Below are 19,132 nucleotides of genomic sequence, written 5' to 3' on the forward strand. Positions count from 1 at the left end.
AATGGTGAATTCTAATTGCACTTTATAAATTAAGTACCATATGTTTAAAATAGAACCTACTCTGTATATAACTGGGGTCTTCATGGTTTTCATCACTCTTTTACTCTTTTACTTGTTTCAGTCATTTAACTGCGGTCATGCTGGAGCACTGCCTTTAGTCGAGCAAATCGACCCCAGGACTGATTCTTTGTAAGCTTAATATTTATTCTATCGGTCTCTTTTGCCGAACCGCTAAGTTACGGGGACGTAAATACACCAGCATCGGTTGTCAAACGATGGTGGGGGGACAAACACAAACACACATACATATATACGACGGGCTTCTTTCAGTTTCTGTCTACCAAATCCACTCACAAGGCTTTGGTTGGCCCGGAGGCTATAGTAGAAGATACTTTCCCAAGGTGCCATGCAGTGGGACTGAACCAGGAACCATGTGGTTGGTAAGCAAGCTACTTATCACACAGCCACTCCTGCACCTAGTACCAATTGTTTCAAATTTGGTATATGGATTAAGTTTTGTACGCTAATTATGAAAATGAAATTCATTTATCCTATAAATCCATTTTGAAAATGTTATTAGCCTTTAAAATTTGTGAAATCTGGGTATTTTAGCCTGTAAAGACCATGCAATCATGAGAGGTGATGAGGAATGGCTTCTTTAGCACATCGCATGGTCGATACAAATAAATATATGAAAAGCGGATAAATGAGTATAAGTGCCAAAAGGAAAAGAGAGACACAACCAGTAGAAGGTCTAAGAGAAGATTTTATTGATATGTCAACATGTGTGTCTGTGTATGTGAATGCGACATATAAACATAATAATAGACAGGCCGTCATGTAAGCAAAGTGTATGTGTATACAAACATGAATGTATGCATGTGCAATAAGTACAGAGCATAGAGAGTCTATAAGGACATTGAGAGAAAGTCCGGACACAAGAATGGTACCAGTTCGTAGTCAAAGTACACGGTAGTTGAGGTGCTGTAACAAGGAGTTGAAGCCGCGTAGCTGAGCCGGGGAAAGGCACATGTCATGTAAGAAGTTGTGGCTTCAATGCTGCTACCGGTTACTTAGTACAGGAGTTCTCGCAGGTTGTATTCGCTGTTAACCATGGTGAAGTAATTCACAAACAGTGTTGAGATAGAACCTGTGTGAATGCTGTTGGTTGCTGTGTATGTAGAGAAGTTGATGTTGACCCTAAGAAGCTGGAGGCGACGAAGATGGAGTTCCATAAGCTGCTGAACGAAGTGTTGGGTCTCCATGAGGCTATTGTCATGTCGTCGCTGGAACTGGCTGTGTGCTCTGTGGTCAGCGGCTAGACCTCAGAAGGTCTCAAGCCGAGAAGACTGACAAACTGTGACGGTGAGAGGCTAGCTATTTATACCATACTGTCGGCTCAAACTGGGGGTCAGAAAAGACTGTCTCATGTGACCTTATCTGAAGGCTGTGATTGGTTGGGTTGCATCTTAGCGTGCAATAGAACAGGAGACAAAATGCGCCAATACCAACCAATCAGAGTGGTGGACATAACAAGGTCTCTAAGTGCAGTCAAAGGCTAGCTGTTATCCACTTTGTCCGTATTCATGTATATATAACAGAGAGAGAGAGAGAGAGAGAAGTATCCCTTAAGGTGTACGCTACAAGCCAATCAGAAGTGAGTATTTGACACATCACCATGGTGAAAAACTCTGTTTCCATAGTAACCAAAGATGCTGTGCATGCACACAAGAAATGTTACCACCAAATTGAGTGTAATCAACAAATTGAGAGTACATGGGCATTTTTAAAGCATGGAAACAAACACTGGTGTGGGACACACCATTCCACGATTGACTCTTATCTTTGTGAATTTATGCAGAGAAGGAGATATGAGAAAGATCATTTATTTCATAAAATCCTAGAGTATAATACAAACTTTCATTCTTGAGTTTTTTAACTAATAAATGTCTGTTTTAAGCAATGTTTTGACTGTTACTTCTAGCAACTCCTACTGGTTTGCTTGTAGCTTTTAAATATTTAATTTGCTCACGAATGTTTCAATGTTTTCCACTGTTTACTTTGCTCGTGTATATTTTAATGTTTTGACTGTTATTTCTAGCAACTCACACACATTTCTCACCTACCACATCTCTATTCTCTCTGATACACTGCTTTGTAATCCTGAACACCTCTCAACTCTGATCCTCATGCTGCATAACACTGACAAGCTTCTTACCTTCTGCTATGTAAACCTGAATCTGGCCTCCCTTCTGGCTCTCTGATATAATGCTTTGCTTCCACCATTTTACCAGTCTTTCCAGGCCTGTCTCTTTGCTTTTATAGCACTATCCATCTCCTTGTTCCACCACTAAATCACCCTTGGCCTGGCTGGGACTTTGCACCAACCACAGATTTGGTCTACAGCACCCGCAGGAACTTCCAGTTGTCCTCTAAGCTTCCTCCTCCTCTCTATCATCAGAGGCTTCCAGTAGAATGTCTCCAATTTTTGTCAGTTTGTTAGGTCTTTAAGCTTCCATAATCTCCTTTTCCAGCATGGTTTATGTCTTTGAGTCTTTCTAGCCCTAATTCTGAAGTCACTAACTAGTAGCCTATGTTGCGGTGTACACTCTTCACCTGAGAAAGACTTCGCATTTGTGAACATCTGCCTGTCTTCTTGCCTGGTGAAGAGGTAATCAAGCTGGCTTATATTCTTTTCTACTCTAGGCACAAGGCTCACAGTTTTGGGGGAGGGAGACTGTCGATTAGATCAACCCTAGTACACAACTGGTACTTAATTTATCGACCCCGAAAGGATGAAAGGCTAAGTCGACCTAGGTGGAATTTGAACTCAGAACATAAAGACAGAAGAAATACCACTAAGCATTTCGTCTGGCATGCTAATGTTTCTGCCAGCTCACCGCCTTTCAGCCTGGCTTATATTCCTGATAAGTAATTAGGTGGCTGACTGGCTTTCTGAAGTTAGTGTTGCAAATCGTAAAATCATTTGCATCACAGAACTCAAGTAGCCTTGTACCTTCCTCCTTCCTGGTGCCAAAGCCACAACGACCATGCACACCATGGGATCCATGGGAATGCTGCCCAACATGTCCAATAAAGTCACTGACCACAATAACAAAGTCTCTGTCATTTGTCATTGAGGTAGTCTGCAAGAGGAGGAGGAGGCAACAACGTGACACTTAATGACGTACAATTCACTTGATATGGCACATAATCAATATAGTGATATTTTTGTTATTTACCTCGTCTGAATTTTTGGATGTGAATTAATTGAAAACCTTTTCTGCTAAGACTAAATGAATTTAGTTATATTGCAGTGAGAGTGGCGTTCAGCTTGGATTTTAATTTTTAGTTTCTTTCTATAATTACATAAATTATGTTAGAAACTAATTATCGAGTTACTTCCCTTCTTCAAAATATATATTGATCTGCAGTTTTATTGTCGTCGTCAGCATCTTTGTTTTAACATCCATTTTTCCATGCTTGCATGAGTCAGATGGAATTTGTTGAGCTTCAAAATCATTCAAACAGAGTATAAACTGTACAACAGCCAGTTACGTTATGTGACTGACTGTTTAGCGTCTTCGTCCCATAATAACAAAGATTTGTCCATATTTAGCAAGCCTTCATTGTAGAACAGTCTGCTCCAGCTAACAAAAACTACGTGTACTCTTTTGGGACAACAATTATTGATTTTCATTGATTTTTTTCCTCCTTGTCGTTACTTAATTTTATGCAAATATAATGTAATATCTTGTATTTATATTTGAAGTGATATGATACGAAAATGGCATAGAGAGAACTAAGAAGTGACTGTTGATGCATAGGAATTATAGAAACATAACAAAAATAAACTCTAAATTTTTAATGGTTAGTGGTAAGCTTTTGAATTAACTCCAAATGCCTGCCACGAACCATATGAAGGTTGTAGAGTATCAAATTCTTTACTGGATGTCAATACTATTCACCTGTAGTAAGAGAGAATAGCTTTAGGTTGATGGCTAGAAACAGGTAATCCATCTCTCTATAAATGTGACACTGACCAAAATCCATCCTGCTTTTTTTTTGATTGATTCTTATTTTACTTAGGCAGTTGATTTGTTTTGGTTCTGATGAAGATATGATTGTGAAGGTCGTTGCCTATATTTTCAGTCAATCAATCAATTAATTGATAAAACTGAGCCATAAACACACCCAAATGCATATCTGAAACAGCTGTAAGCCTATAATAAATAAATAGATGTATATAACTCATTATTTCCATCTATTTTATATATGTATGTATGTATGCATGTATGTCATCATCCTAATTTACTTCCTGTCTCCCATGTAGGCATGGGTAAGACCTATAATGGAATTGAAGGCTTGTGATACCTGTGGAGTATCTCCTTCTCTCATTACAATTATTTCTGTAGTCTTAAGGATCTGGAACACAAAGAAGAAGCTTACAAGCAAAGTGCAATTCAATAGTCGCTTATGGATGAAGCATGTACACAAATACAAAATCTTCCATTTTCTGCAAAAGATTTTGAGCTTGTTGTCTAGTATCGCCCTTTCGAGTGTCATCATCAGGGATGTGACTGAGTGCTTCAAAAATGTGAGCATAACTTTCACTGATGGCTGTCATAACTCTGGCATGAGCCTCCTATTTTGTGCCAGATAACTGTTGCAGGGCTTTCGACTCTGGTGGCAAGAAGTTTTTCAGCACTGCTCACGGTCTTCTAGAGGCTGAGAAAAAGCAATAAAGTTCATTGACAATGCCAAAGAAATTCACTGCATCCAACCGAGAGTCAACTGCAGTTCTTCCAACCAGATTTAGGAAATGTCCAGCATAGGGAATAAATTTTTCAAACTTATTCTTTTCCAGAATTTTCAGTTGAACATCATTATACCTTCCAGCTGCATTGTCATATGATTGACCCCTGCAATTACTGAAAATAATTTCAAGTTCTTCAAAGAAGTTCAGCATCAATTCATCCATTCCTTCACCTGTGTGATTCTTCAGTTCAATAAATGTCAAAAGTTGTTCAACCGATATTTCATCAAAGGGAGAAACATATCTAACAAATACAGTGAGTTGATCAACACTGGAAACGTCAGGTGTTGAATCAACCAATACACTAAAATATCCTGCTTCTTTGATTTCTTTCACTATTTCTTCAAGAACGTTTTTAGCCACGGGCTGGATAACTTTTTCATATATGATTTTGGATAGGTATGATGGATGGCCAGTTCCTTTATTTCCATACTGATTTATGTGAGTACATAAAAAGAGCTCAAATTTGACAATTAATTCCAGCAAACTGAGAAAGTTTCCATTGTTTGGTTTCATCATCTCTTCTAAAAGCCAATTCACGTTCTGCCAACAGACAAATCACTGCCATCACCCATTGAAGTACATGCCTCCAATATTCTTGGTCTGCTTTGATTTGCTCATCAAGTTTTGTTGTAAGCATTTGACCACATTTTCTTGTTAAGTAGATCAACATAGAGTCCATATGACTTTTTGAATTTTCATGGGTCTTAATAATTTCAGAATGAGACCAGTTATCAAATCCTGAAGAAGTTAGAGCTGTAGCTGAAGAAACATTCTCAGAGAATTTTGAGAAAAGTTTGCACACAAAACGGTAGACTTTTCCTTTTGTTGGAGAATATACTAGGCTAGGTTTCTCCATTTATTTTAGTGGAGAAGAATAAAGTTCTTGAGCAAGAACAAGTTGGTTTTTGTAGATTCACTTCGAAGTTGTGAAAGGTCCATCCCAGTGTTGACATTCCAAAGGGCCTTTCTTAATCCAGTATGAAATTTCTTCATTGCTTAATGTGGTCCATAAACCTACATCATTCTTGACAATGAAATCAGTTCTTGGAGTTGTTGACAAATGTTCTTGAGTGCCACTGATAGTTGAAGTTACTGACGAAGGTTCTTGAGTGTCACTAGTAGTTGGAGTTACTAAAAACTATTCCTGGGTACCACTGGTACTAAGTGTTACTGACAAATGTTCCTGGGTGTCAAGTAATGCATCTGAATCTTCTGTATCTGTTGTTGAACTTGTTTGTTCTGGGTAGGCAAAGCCGAATGATCTGATTGACTTTAAGTGTTTGATTATATCATTTTGTTCTTTTTGATGTTTTCTTTTACTTGCACCACTTTTATAACATCTACTCACTGTTACGATAAAGAGCTGGAGCTGAATATCAGTTGTTTGGATTTGATTCTAGAAACTTAATAATACAAATTTAAAATCAATATGAAATAAATTAACAAAAGAAATTAGCAATATAATATAAAAAATTAAAATAGAAAGTTGGATAAAAACTTGCAACAAACTAGATCAAACTTACAAAAAATACTAAACATAAAACAAATGACACACACAAACGCTCCTATCCTGTACTTAAAAACACCTAAGCACAATGGTAAATCCAGCACTGGGTAGGACAGTCTGACCAGATCCAATGAGCCAGAGAACTGTGTTGAACTTCAACGTCTACTTTGGCATGGTTTCTTGGAAGGGCACCTAGCCCTTCCTAACATCAACCATTTACAGATTATAGTGGGTGCTTTTCTCATGCCAGTGTCACAAGTAAAGTTTACCAAATAATTAACAAAACAAAGACAAAAAAGAAACCCCTTGGAAGGTGGTGGTGGCTTTATGTCATGTGTTGAGAGGCTAAAGTATAATAGTGGGATAGGCACAGGTGTCTTGCTGTAGAAGAGATATATATCTACTTTGCATTATATAAGAATGGGTGGGAGCAGCTGGAAAGGAGACAGAGATGTTGGTGATGAGATGTTGGAACATACTGTCAAGGTACAAGAAGATGAGTATAAGAGAAAATATGAACCAAAGAAAGAGAGATGTGAGTGGATAAGTTTATAGAAGTATGAGAGGAGAGGAATAGGTGGGTATGGAAGGAGGTAGAGGTTAATATGGTACAATGATGTACAATGATGGAGGTGTGGTTGATGGTAAATATCACAAAGGGGTAGAATGTAAAAGAAATAGCTTAGGAAAGAGGAAGTAATAAGTGATAATACAGAAAGTGGGTAAACAACAGCGGTATAATAAACCCATAGATAGATCAGAAAATAGGGAAAGCTTGTAAAGGGCATCAGAGATGAGGCATCGTGGCTCCTAGATGTAGCTCAGAGGAGAGGGAGAACTACCTGGAGACAAAGAAAGTGGTGTACAGCAAAGAATAAAGAGGGAAGGGATGAAAATGGGAGTGAGGAATGGATGTTAAAGGAAGTGCTTCCAGGGAGAGGATAAGATAACTAGTAGCACAAAGGGGAAGAAATATGTGCAGGTTCTGCTGTTATGTGATGACAGCATCTGAATATTGTCATTATTACGAGGACTGAATGGAAGGAGGTTGTTAGAAAGGTAAGAGGTGAGTAAAGCTTGATGTATATAGGTTGAGTGCAGGGACAGTCCAGGGACGTAATGCTTTTATGACCTCACTTTTTCTGTGAGGGTCAGGTGTTATCAAGCACAGTGAAAAGCCAGTTACTTCAATTACCTCATTAGGTTCATTGCTGTTCATACATAAGCATTGTACAATCTGCTTTTCACACTGATAGAGAGACTTTTGTCACCAACAGAATAATATCTTGAATTCTTTCTATTCTATTCTTATTCTAACAACTGCACTTTCAGAACATCCTCCTCCACTGCTAATTAGGTCTTCTACATAACAGAAATGACCTACTTCTTGGGAACCTCCTGGGTGTTTGAGAGTCTATTTTATGCACTTGGTATTTTATTGCTCTGGTAAAACTTCCACTAACAAAGTCTGCTGTCTCTGTTAACCTTCCTGTGATTCCACTGCTCCTCGTGTGTAATTGCAGCTTACACTGGGCACACTATATGGAATTTCTACCCAAACCTTTCTTATATATTGAGCAAGATCATTTTTCTGAAGGGACGAAAGTCCTGTCTGTTTCCCTTCTTTACTTCAGTAAACTCCTGAGCAATATGTTACATCATAGCCACAGTAATACCAATCAATGGATGACAAGAGTTGCCTCAAAGCAACAGTTGCTTCAGACTTTCAAACATATTATACCTGATCCTTTGTGGAAATTATTCTGACATTTCTCATTAATAGCATTTGGTAAACTAGGTATTTATTTTTAAATGGTTAAAATACATAATTATGATCCTTTTCTCTAGTATAATTACTGAGTGCAAGTTGTAAGTCAAATTGTTAAATGAAGCCTTTTATGTTTTAGTGTACCACATAAACACTGAAATGTAGTAATTGGTTGTATTAATGTATTAATGATAGCTGGGTGTGACATATTTCAAACAAAGGAGATATAGGAAATATCAAACGTTTTGCTAGTTCTGTTACATAAAAAACAAAGTACTGTGCTCCAATTTCTGGTGTGATTGTAATCTATCTGAGCTAGTAAATCTTACACTGCAATACTTAAGAAATTAACTCTCAACAAGGTGGTGACAAAAACATGAAAACACTTTTTCTGTGCAAAGAGCACAGCTACCTAGTGGACTCATGCAATTGAACAGGTATTTTTAAAACCAGGCAAAATAAGGATTTCCGTAAAGAAATTGTATTCAATAATACATTGACAAGAGAGAAGCATCAATGCTGGATGCTCTCTACAGGAAGAAATCATTCAGAAACAATGTTTGAGTGCATTGATCATTTTCATCATACACTTCACATCAGAACAAGAGTTTTAAAGAAGTAGTTGTCATGTTTAACTCTTTTGTTACCTTATTTTTATTGAAATGCACAGTCTTTGTTTCAGATAGTTTTGAAAATAATGAACGTATTAAAATAACTTTGTCATTGTTAAGCTGGTGTTTAGAACATAAATTAGCATGAAATTCCAATGGAAGATTTGAATTAGGATTAATTTAAAACAGGGAGCTTGTAACCTCAAATCAGGGTCAGTTTCAAGTAGATTTGTATCAAAATGGTTAATGCTATTCAAATAAAGAGTTGCATATTTGTCATTGAAGAAGAGTTAAAGTTATTTATTCAAAAAATAACTACTTTTTATGATGAGCTATATAATAGTGATCTTTTCATTGAAATACCAATGCTGGGAAGGTTGCTGAAAGCAGCAGTTATTGATCTGGAAGAAACCAAGTAATGGGTAACATTAAATGCTTTGTCATTTGTAGTTGAATGGGCTTTGTAGAATGTCTCTCAGCCATTTCTCTAAGCTTACAATTATTTCTGGCCATCTCTGCATCTGCAGATTTATGTGAGAGAAGCTTTACAAAACTGAGACTTATAAAGAGATGTTTGCAATCTTCCCAATCTTTTGATACTATCAATTGAAAGTGAGTTGGATATTGGTATTGATGTTTTTAAAGTGAGTAACAAGAATACAACTATGAAGGCTTGGAAAGGCAAGTTCTGAATAAGTTGAGATGTTCTCAGTTCTGAACCACACATATATCTGCTCCTGATTATTTTTATGAATATATTTCCATATGCATTTGTCTACAAGTCCCACATTGCTTGGGCTGTCATTGATTATGCAGACCTAATCCATTAATGTATATCGTTTATCAATAAACTTTAATGTTAAAACTATATCTATTCAGTTGGGATATCTTCACATTTATCAAACAGGGTATACTGCAAAACATGTTTTTGTTTTGTTGATTTATGTATCAATAAATATGCAAACATAAAACCAAAAAGGCATAGGTGTGGCTTCCCAACCATATGGTTTCAGGTTCAGTCCCACTGCATGGTATCTTTGGCAAGTATCTTCTACAGTATACTCCATAAGTGTCTTCCACTTGTGAATGGATTTAATTAGTTGTTCATAAGTCCAAAAAAAGCACACTCTAAAAAGTATTTTTGAACAGAGCAGAGGTGGTGTTTGTCAGTAACAACAGTGATTGCAATGGCAACAACAGCAGCAGCACTGACATTGATTCCAGTAGCAGCAGCAGTGATAGTGGCAGCAACAACAGCAACAGCACCAATAAGGACATGTACATGGAAATATGTTGGAGCAACTAAATAACCACACTGCAACTAAATAAACCACAAGTCCACTTTTAGAATCCCAGAAAGGTGCAACATTACATTTTTGGCCAGCTACATGTGATGTTTAAAAGAAAAGGGGACATCACACAGGATTAAATGGTGGTTCCTGGAACAGCCTAGACCATACCTCAATGGGAGCAGACGATGCAAACTTTGCTTGGCTGAGGGAGAGCAAGGATCCTAATAAATTTGCTGGACCCAGAGGCCTTCTTAAATTCTAACAGCAAATTGTTTATTCAGTGTCCTCATGAGAGAAAATTCATGTTGACTTGGAATTCTCTGCTTGCTGACAAGTGAAAAAAATTGGACATAAACTGACACTTTTTGGACACAGCTAGAACCAGGCGAAGGGAGATAACTATATCATCTGGAAGGGGTCTTTTGTTGGAAGAATTTCATTTTAGAGGTTTTTTTCTCAATCTTGCTGACCAAGATTGTATTCTTATTTCTATAAGTAGAGAGGTTATGTGCCTTTGGTCAACATGTCTAATGAGTTGCCTATATTGCTAAGAGCAATAATAGTCATGAAACCAATGGTAACTTTGTGACTGGCCATAACCAACAACTTTAAATATATATATATATAGATAGATAGATGTGTGTGTGTGTGTGTGTGTTTGCCCTTTCCAATACCAATCGCCTTACAGAGTGGATTGAGTTCTTTTTATGTGGCACCAGCAAGGTCTGTTTTGATGTGGTTTTTATGGCTGGATGCCCTTCTGAACACCAACCCCCTTACAGAGTGGCCTGGGTGCTTTTTATGTGGCACTAGTACTGGCAAGGTTTGCTTTGACACAGTTTTTACAGCTAGATGCCCTTCTAAATGTCAACTACTTTACAGTGTAGACTGGATGCTTTTTATGTGAGTAGAGTTGGAGATTAATTAATTAATTAATTTGATCTCCAGATGCACATTCTTTAGAATGTGAAAAAATAGTAATTTCAATTGTATTTATTTAAAAAGTGATATAAAATGCAAACCCATTCTATTAATATAGCTCAACCGCCCAACACATGCAAGCATGAAACACAGATAATTAATGGTTAAAATCAACATAATTTTAATGCAGTTCCAAAATGATTTTACTTGGAAATCATTTTTGTTTTTCATTTTTTTTTTTTTTTTTTTTTTTTTTTTTTTTTTTTTTTTTTTTTTTTACTGAATTTTGACTTTACGCCTATGAAGAGACTATATAACGGAAATTTCATTGTAATTTTCCCTTAACTGGTTGCTTGTGTCATGGCATTCAGTGATATCTGGCTGAGAATTACATAAATGAAGGATTAACTAACAATGAGTTTTTACACTGGGTAACACTAACCTTTGAAATGCCACAATGAATGGAAATAAAGTCAAAGAAAAAGTAACAATTCTGGATAATGAAAAGAAACCACAGGAAAAACGTCACATTCTATTTATATATCACAAATAAAGATTAAAATAATTAAATGATTGTTATTTATCAACTGATAACATTTCATTTATTAATATATGTTATTTTTATTCACTGATAATATATGACTTGTACACAATGACAATACTATAAAATGATGATATGAATGAAGGAAACAATCATGTTTTATTCTATCAATTTAATTGGCAGTGTGTCTAACCTCTCTCTCTCTACCCTCTCTCTCTCTCCTCTCTCTTTCTGTTTGTGCATACTTCCAAAGGGAGATGACTTTGATCTTATTGTATAGAAACTAGTGCTATCTGTCATACGACAGATAATGTTAGAAATAAAACTTTTGTCACGCTTGGTAACATAAGAGTTAATGATTATTTTAACTGGAAACTATAAATGATAGTTAAACAGTATCATCATTATTAATAACATACATTTATTTTTCTTATACAAAAATAAATTTGTTTGGGCCTTATTTTTATTTGATATTTTATATCTTGAAAAATTGGCATTCATTTCATTAATTCACCACGAAATTTAAGGAAAGTAAATTTATAATTATTGTCCCTTGTAACATTACCTCATATTAGCCACAGTTGCAAAAATATATTCCCATCATGACTGTCATATGACATTTAACTCTTGTATCAAAAATAAAACAATAAAACAAACAAAAAGGCATTAAATCAGTCATTTATTTAAGTTTTCTTGTGACTCTATGCAGTGACTTTTTTCTTTGACTTCTTTTGTTGTATTTGCTAGGGGTTATATTCCACAGAACAAGATGCAATTAAGAAGTTTATTGCCAAAAAGCAGCAGCTTAACATCTATAACTGTGAAATAGGAAAACATATCCAAAGAATGATTGAAGTTCGGTGAAGAATAGGTCTAATTTTGGATGAGGTGAAATAGCTGATTAATGCTACATTCTAGGAAAATAATCATAGACTAGCTTATAGGTATAAGTTAAAATTCTTTCAAAAGGAAAGAATAGATAAATGTAGCTTGGGATAAATCATCTGATACGAGGGGTTGAAGGGAGGATATTTCACAATAATCCTTGTAGTTTGCTTTTGAAGTTGTTCAAGACAATCATCCTTAGATGAATGTAATATAGCCCAAAAACCAGTAAGATATACTCAAAGGCAGGAGATTGTAATTTTTATATATCTTCGGAGAAGTACAACTTTGTTATGTAGGTAATATGATAGCCTGTAGAGTAAACAGATGAGATAAAGCCATTTTGCATATGTCAAACTTAGCAGTAATATTTGAGGTCAAGAATAAGCTAAATCTAGGGGCTTGTGTCCATTTGCAAATGCAATTGTGTTAATCCCAAAAAGTTATTATTTGCCTTTCATCTTTCCTGGGTTGATAAAATAAATACCAGTCAAGTATTGGGGCCGGTGGGTAAGAGTGATGACAGTCTCAGGGAAATTGTAGGTGTCAGCATGGATGAACTAGCTGATCTATTTCAGAGGACTTTTGGGAGCTGGTGCTACCATGAATAACTTCTAGAAGTATCTGGTCTGGCAGTGCTACTGAGGAGCACTGCCAGTTCAAGATAAACTTTGCTTATATATAAGTGCTGTCAGGTAGAACTGTCCAACATGTATGCAGAGTGACAAAACCATTCTGCATCCACTTGTGCAGTGCCTGAGTATTGCTGACTTGTGGTGTTGTATCGCACTGCTGTTATCACATGTGGGATGTATCTGACCATTGGTCAAATCCATCATGAGCATTCTTCTGTCTAGTGGTTATGGCAAAACTGGTTGTGTGGTGGACAAGGCTGAAAGGATTGAGGAAAGACACCTTCCTCTTTGATCATTGGCTTTTCTACTTAGAAAGGAAAATGAGGGTGGTGAGAGAAGTGCTTCCTCCCAGTGAATTTGTGAAAAGATAGATGACCAAAGCAAAAATCGTTAGAGTGAATGGCCCTACCCTAAGTATGCACCTATAGATTGGAGAGCAGGAGAGGGCTCATATTTTTGGTGGTCAGAGCAATCCTGGATTTGTGGGGCTTTTTGATTGGTCCTAGTCGGAGTTTCTCTTGTATCAGGAGGATTGCATCATTCATATTATCACAAACTTTGTATAATACATATATTTTATCACATTTCGCTGTCTTTTCCATTTTCAAATTGTTGTCGTTCCTAGTGATGTCCCCTCATCAATGGCCCTGTAGCTAATAAAAAAAAATTATTATTATTTATTATTATCATTATTATTTATTGTCTTTGCACAGCTTCTATCGCTGGAGATGTACTACAGTGCCAGCAGTTCACTACCCCTTATTTTTTCAAGACCATCCGGAGTATTCAAGTGGTTCCAAGCAGTGCTGTTTTCTGCAAGTGCTCCACCCTTATTGCAGCCCCTATTTGTTCCATGCACTTCTCAAGATTTTTATTCACTGTTCCCAGGGCTTCAACAATTATTGGTACTACTACCACCTTTTCATCGACCACAACTGCTTAACCTCCCAAGCTAACCTGTTATATCTATTGACTTTTCTTTCTTCCTTATCGCATACCTTGTTGTCAGCTGGGCATGCTATATCTATGATCCAGCATCATTTCTTTCTCAATTCACACTATGTCTGGCTTCCTATTCTCTATCTCATGGTCGCACTGAATTATAAAATCCCATAGGATCTTTGCATTATCATTTTTGATGATGCCTTTGGGTTTATGTTCGTACCACTTTTTTGTTCTGTTAAGTCCATACTTGTTGTAAAGTGTCCAATGGACAATCCTTACTATATTGTCATGACACCTCTTATATTCTTTCTGGGCTAGTGGTATACATTGACTGGTAATATGCCATATGGTTTCACCATTTTGCCCATTCTGCACTTATCACTTTCTGATGTGTTGTCTATTCTGTATTTAATGTATTTGGATCATTGTCATTGTCGTTGTCATCATCATCATCATTATAAAAGCAGCAAGCTGGCAGAATCATTAGCACACCAGGCGAAATGCTTAGCGGCATTTTGTCTGTCTCTGCATTCTAAATTGTAATTCTGCCAAGTCAACTTTACCTTTCATCCTTTTGAGGTCGATAAAATAACTACCAGTTCAGTACTAGGGTCAATATAATCGACTTACCCCTCCTCAAAATTGCTGGCTTCATGCCAAAATTTGAAATTATTATTATTATAAAAGTGGTGAACTGGCAGAATTGTTAGCACGCCAGGCATTTCCTCCAGCTTTACATTATGAGTTCAAATTTCACTGAAGTCAACTTTGCCTCTCATCCTTTCAGGGTCGACAAATTAAGTACCAGTGAAACACTGGATGTTGATGTAATCAACTTGTCCCTACCTGCAAATTTCAGGTCCTGTGCCTTTAGCAGAAAGGATTATTATTATTATTATTATTATTATTATTATTATTATTATTATTATTATTATTATTATTATTATTATTATTATTATTATTATTATCATTATTATTGCAGTGGTGAGCAAGCAGAATCTTTAGCATACCAAGCAGGATGTGAACTCACATTGCCAAATTGCAGATTTCAAGCCATGACATATCAACAACTTGATCATGTGGACAGCTGAGTTATTGTCTAATCAGAAGCCAGATATCATGTGAAAGCTGATTCTGGAAGGCCCTGGAACTTTTCCCTCCAACAGTTATAAATAGAGTTGATTTTAGGCACCCAGAGGCTGAATGTCATTGATGCCTGAGCAAAATGTTGTCTCCACACTCTGTACAAAATACACACTATTAGTCATTCTAATGACTACATACTTAACTGATATGTGACTGTAGTAGAAGACAATGAAGCAGCACATATATTTATATTCCTCATGTTTAATTCAGCCACAGTGGTAAATTTCAATATCTAGTTACTTGCATGTTGCATTCTGTTTCTTTCAACCTTCTAACTCAAAGTGTATATTTGTAATGCATAACTAACTTCACATGACTTGTGCGGCGATAATATATCACATTGTCCTTCAATATTTAGACCAACCATTTCTGGCCCAAATATTCTGCCTGTTTTATATTCAAACCAATCAAATCCAGCCTCTCACACCCACCCTACAGTATCATTCTGAACATAAACAATAACATCATGGAAATCTCAAAGCTATGAGATAATGCATAATTAATTCAAAACAACGTGAATCAATAAGCATTACATTTGACAAAGTAATCTGAATGCTAAAGGGTTAAATGTTTGCTTGGTGTTATTAAGTTATTATATACAGCCGTCCGCAAATTAACCAATAACTCATTCAAGCTACAGTTAGTGACCTCCACCATTGACACACCACAATCAACAGAAGCATTTCATTCGTCTTTATGTTCTGAGTTGAAATTCCACTGAGGTTGACTTTGTCTTTCATCCTTTTGGGGATCGATAAATTAAGTACCAGTGAAACATTGGAGTCGACATAATCGACTTAATCCCTTCCCCCAAATTTGAGGTCTTGTGCTTCCAGTAGAAAGGATTATTATTATTATTATTATTATTATTATTATTATTATTATTATTATTATTATTATTATTAAGCAGGGCAGTTAGCTTATTTTAGTTAGAGCGTCATGCTAATAACGTGCGTGTCATTGTTTCGCGCCTCGTACTGGCCATATCTTTTTATCTGTCTTTATGTTCTGAGTTCAAATCCCACCGAAGTCGACTTTGCCTTTCATTCTTTTGGGGTCGATAAATTAAGTAATAGCAAAACACTGGAATGAATATAATCGATCAGTCCGCCCCACCCCAAATTTTAGGCCTTGTGCCTTTAGTAGAAGAGATTATTATTATTATTATTATTATTATTATTATTATTATTATTATTATTATTATTATCATTATTATTATCAATAATATTAATGTGCTAACTTTTTGTTTTTATACGTACCTGTTGTGTGTTACACTTCAAAGAAGTGGCAAAGTGAGAGAGAGGAGGACAGAGAGGAAGTAAGAGAGAGAGAGAAAGAGAAAGTGAGAGTGAAAGAGAGAGAGTGAAAGAGACAGTGAGTGGTGACGGCATTCATTTTGTGTTTTTTAATTTCAGAGAGAAAGTAAGAGAGAAAGACAGAGAGAGTGAAAGAGACAGTGAGTGGTGACGGTGTTCACTTTGTGTTTTAAAATGTTTCAGAGAGGACGTAAGTGAAAATGAAAGAGAGTGAGAGAGAGAGAAAAAAAGTGAGAGAGAAAAAGCGAGAGAGTGAAAGAGACAGTGAATGGTGACAGCGTTTGTTTTGTGTTTTAAATGTTTATCACATCGCAAGAGAAGTAGATACATAGATACATATACACATTGTTAAATCAAAAGTGGGAGAGAAGAGGGACACAAAGGAAGTGAAAGAGAAAGTGAGAGAGACAGTAGATACATAAATCCAAAGAAAAGTTCATACATAGATACATACACATAGCAAATATTAGGTGTCAATTTCACTTTTCAATACCACACGAGGATAAATTAACTCACAAATGGCTGAATACTCCACATTAACGTAGTTCTCAGGAAGATTCAGCCTCACACAGAATATGACAAGGCTGGTCCCTTTGTATTTGTGTGTGTGTATAGTTTAGGTTAGTTAAAACAAGTTTGCGTGGTGGAAATAAACGCAATTACCAAACTTTCATTCATAAATCCATTTATTATTTCGTTCTTTTGCATTTCAATTTGTACGTTAAGGTTCTTTGAATATGTACGATGTATTTTAAGGTTAAATAGTAATTCCGTTTACGCTTGTGTAACATATTTTGGTTGGATTATATAGTCATTGGTGTTGCATCACTTTCTATATTCTGTAACTGTCACAATATACTTTTCTAAGCCTGAATTTTTTGTGGGGAGGTGGGCAGTTGATTAGATCGACCCCAGTACACAATTGACGCTTAATTTATCGACCCTGAAAGGACGAAAAGCAAAGCCGACCTCGGCAGAATTTGAACTCAGAACATAAAGACAGACGGTCATAATACACAAACATTTCTCATGGCACCAGTACACTGTTTACAGATGCTTACATTTTTTTTCCGTGAATTTTTCATGGGTCCAGCTAGTTATTATTATTATTATTATTATTAGTAGTAGTAGTAGTAGTAGTAGTAGTAGTAGTAGTAGTAGTAGTAGTAGTAGTAGTAGTAGCAGCAGCAGCAGTAGTAGTAATAGTAGTAGTAGTAAGGTGGCGAACTGGCAGAATCGTTAGCACGCTGGACGAAATATTTTGCCCGTCGCTACGTTCTGAGTTCAAATTCCTTCGAAGCCAACTTTGCCTTTCATTCTTTCGGGGTCACTAAATTAAGTACCAGTTGTGTACCGATATCGATCTATTCGACTGGTCCTCCTCCCCACAAAATTTCAGGCCTTGCACCAATAGTATAAAGGATTATCATCATCATCATCATCATCATTAATGAGATGACCCATTTACAAGTCAAATTTGCAATATGATATATATCATGGTTCTGTTGCTGTGCAATAGCAAAACCAATGGTAACAAGCATAGCAGCGTCAGCATAAAACTATTTCGATGGGTGTCAGAAGAAACTAACATATCAGAATCAATAAAATATATATATATATATAATGATAATAAATTAAATCTCAGTAAAATCTTTCTAGTAAGAATTTCTGTTTACTTTTTAATAATCAAGCAGTTTAATCGTCAAGAACGATAATTGTTTAATTTTCCAACTAAGTAACTGAATGATGATGACGATGATGATGATGATAATGATTAACAACTGAAGCAAATCGAAACACGGTTAACTAGCTCTCTTTGATAAACATTGCCATAGCAAACAGGTTACTATGGTTAACTATAAAAAAATAAAAAAAAGCTAGGCTAAATGTTTTAAGATTTAGAATCCTTGGCTAATTAATCGATAAATCCAGGGACAAATTATAGAAGTTGGAATGCTAATAGATGGAAGTAATTATGACGACAAGGTCTGTTGTAATAAGTCTGCCGAGGTACTATGACATTTAGGTCGTCGACGACGATTGGCTGAAGCTTGCATGTCTGTTTCTTTTTTTTTTTTTAATAAACAGGAACACTAGTAAGCTACTAAAAACACTGCAAGTAGATGTAGTAGTAGTAGGTATTTATTGTTAGCTGCAACAAGATGTCGGGGCCGGCCTACACTCAATACGCAAACTTACCCCCAGGATGGGAAATGCGATTCAATACACAATACCAGCGATAGTAAGTTTAATATGTGTTTCTAGAGAGCTGCTGTTTAAAATGTTACTTTCTTCATATTCAAAACAGCTTGGTTCTTAATTTACTGTTTTGTTTTGATTCGCTTTTCCCTTCCATTTCTTGAAACCCCAATATTTTCCTATCCAGCGATGTATATATACACACATATATTTATATATATAATATATATACACAAATATATATATAATATATACACATATACATACATAATGTATATACACACATATATATATAATATATATACATATATAATATATATACATATATATAATATATATATACACACACATATATATATACATATATATAATATATATATACACACACATATATATACATATATAATATATATATACACACATATATATATAATATATATATTATATATACACACACATATATATATAATATATATATTATATATACACATATATATAATATATATACACATATATAATATATACACATATATACACACATATATAT

The 19,132-nt window shown here is 35.7% G+C and overlaps 2 protein-coding genes across 5 annotated transcripts in view; one reads left to right on the plus strand and one right to left on the minus strand.

Moving 5' to 3' along the window:
* Positions 1-4,711: 4,711 nt before the first annotated feature.
* Positions 4,712-5,675, minus strand: LOC106869307 (uncharacterized). Its single transcript, XM_014914992.1, has 2 exons — positions 5,400-5,675; positions 4,712-5,248 (listed from the first exon to the last, which is right to left on the minus strand). Exons 1-2 carry the CDS (start codon positions 5,673-5,675, stop codon positions 4,712-4,714), a joined length of 813 nt encoding a protein of 270 aa, XP_014770478.1.
* A 12,785-nt stretch (positions 5,676-18,460) lies between these two features.
* The window catches only part of LOC106869314 (mucin-5AC), a 157,974-nt gene continuing 157,302 nt past the window's right edge, over positions 18,461-19,132 (plus strand). For 2 of the 4 annotated variants that reach the window (XM_014915004.2, XM_014915002.2), the window contains exon 1: positions 18,461-18,628. In XM_014915004.2, the coding sequence (XP_014770490.1) occupies positions 18,549-18,628 (80 nt within the window). In that variant the 5' untranslated portion in view covers positions 18,461-18,548. The remainder of the gene's footprint in view (positions 18,629-19,132) is intronic. The other 2 variants (XM_014915003.2, XM_014915005.2) reach the window with 2 other exon arrangements.

Source organism: Octopus bimaculoides, chromosome 1 (genome assembly GCF_001194135.2).
Source record: "Octopus bimaculoides isolate UCB-OBI-ISO-001 chromosome 1, ASM119413v2, whole genome shotgun sequence".
NCBI classification, from domain to species: Eukaryota; Metazoa; Mollusca; class Cephalopoda; order Octopoda; family Octopodidae; genus Octopus; species Octopus bimaculoides.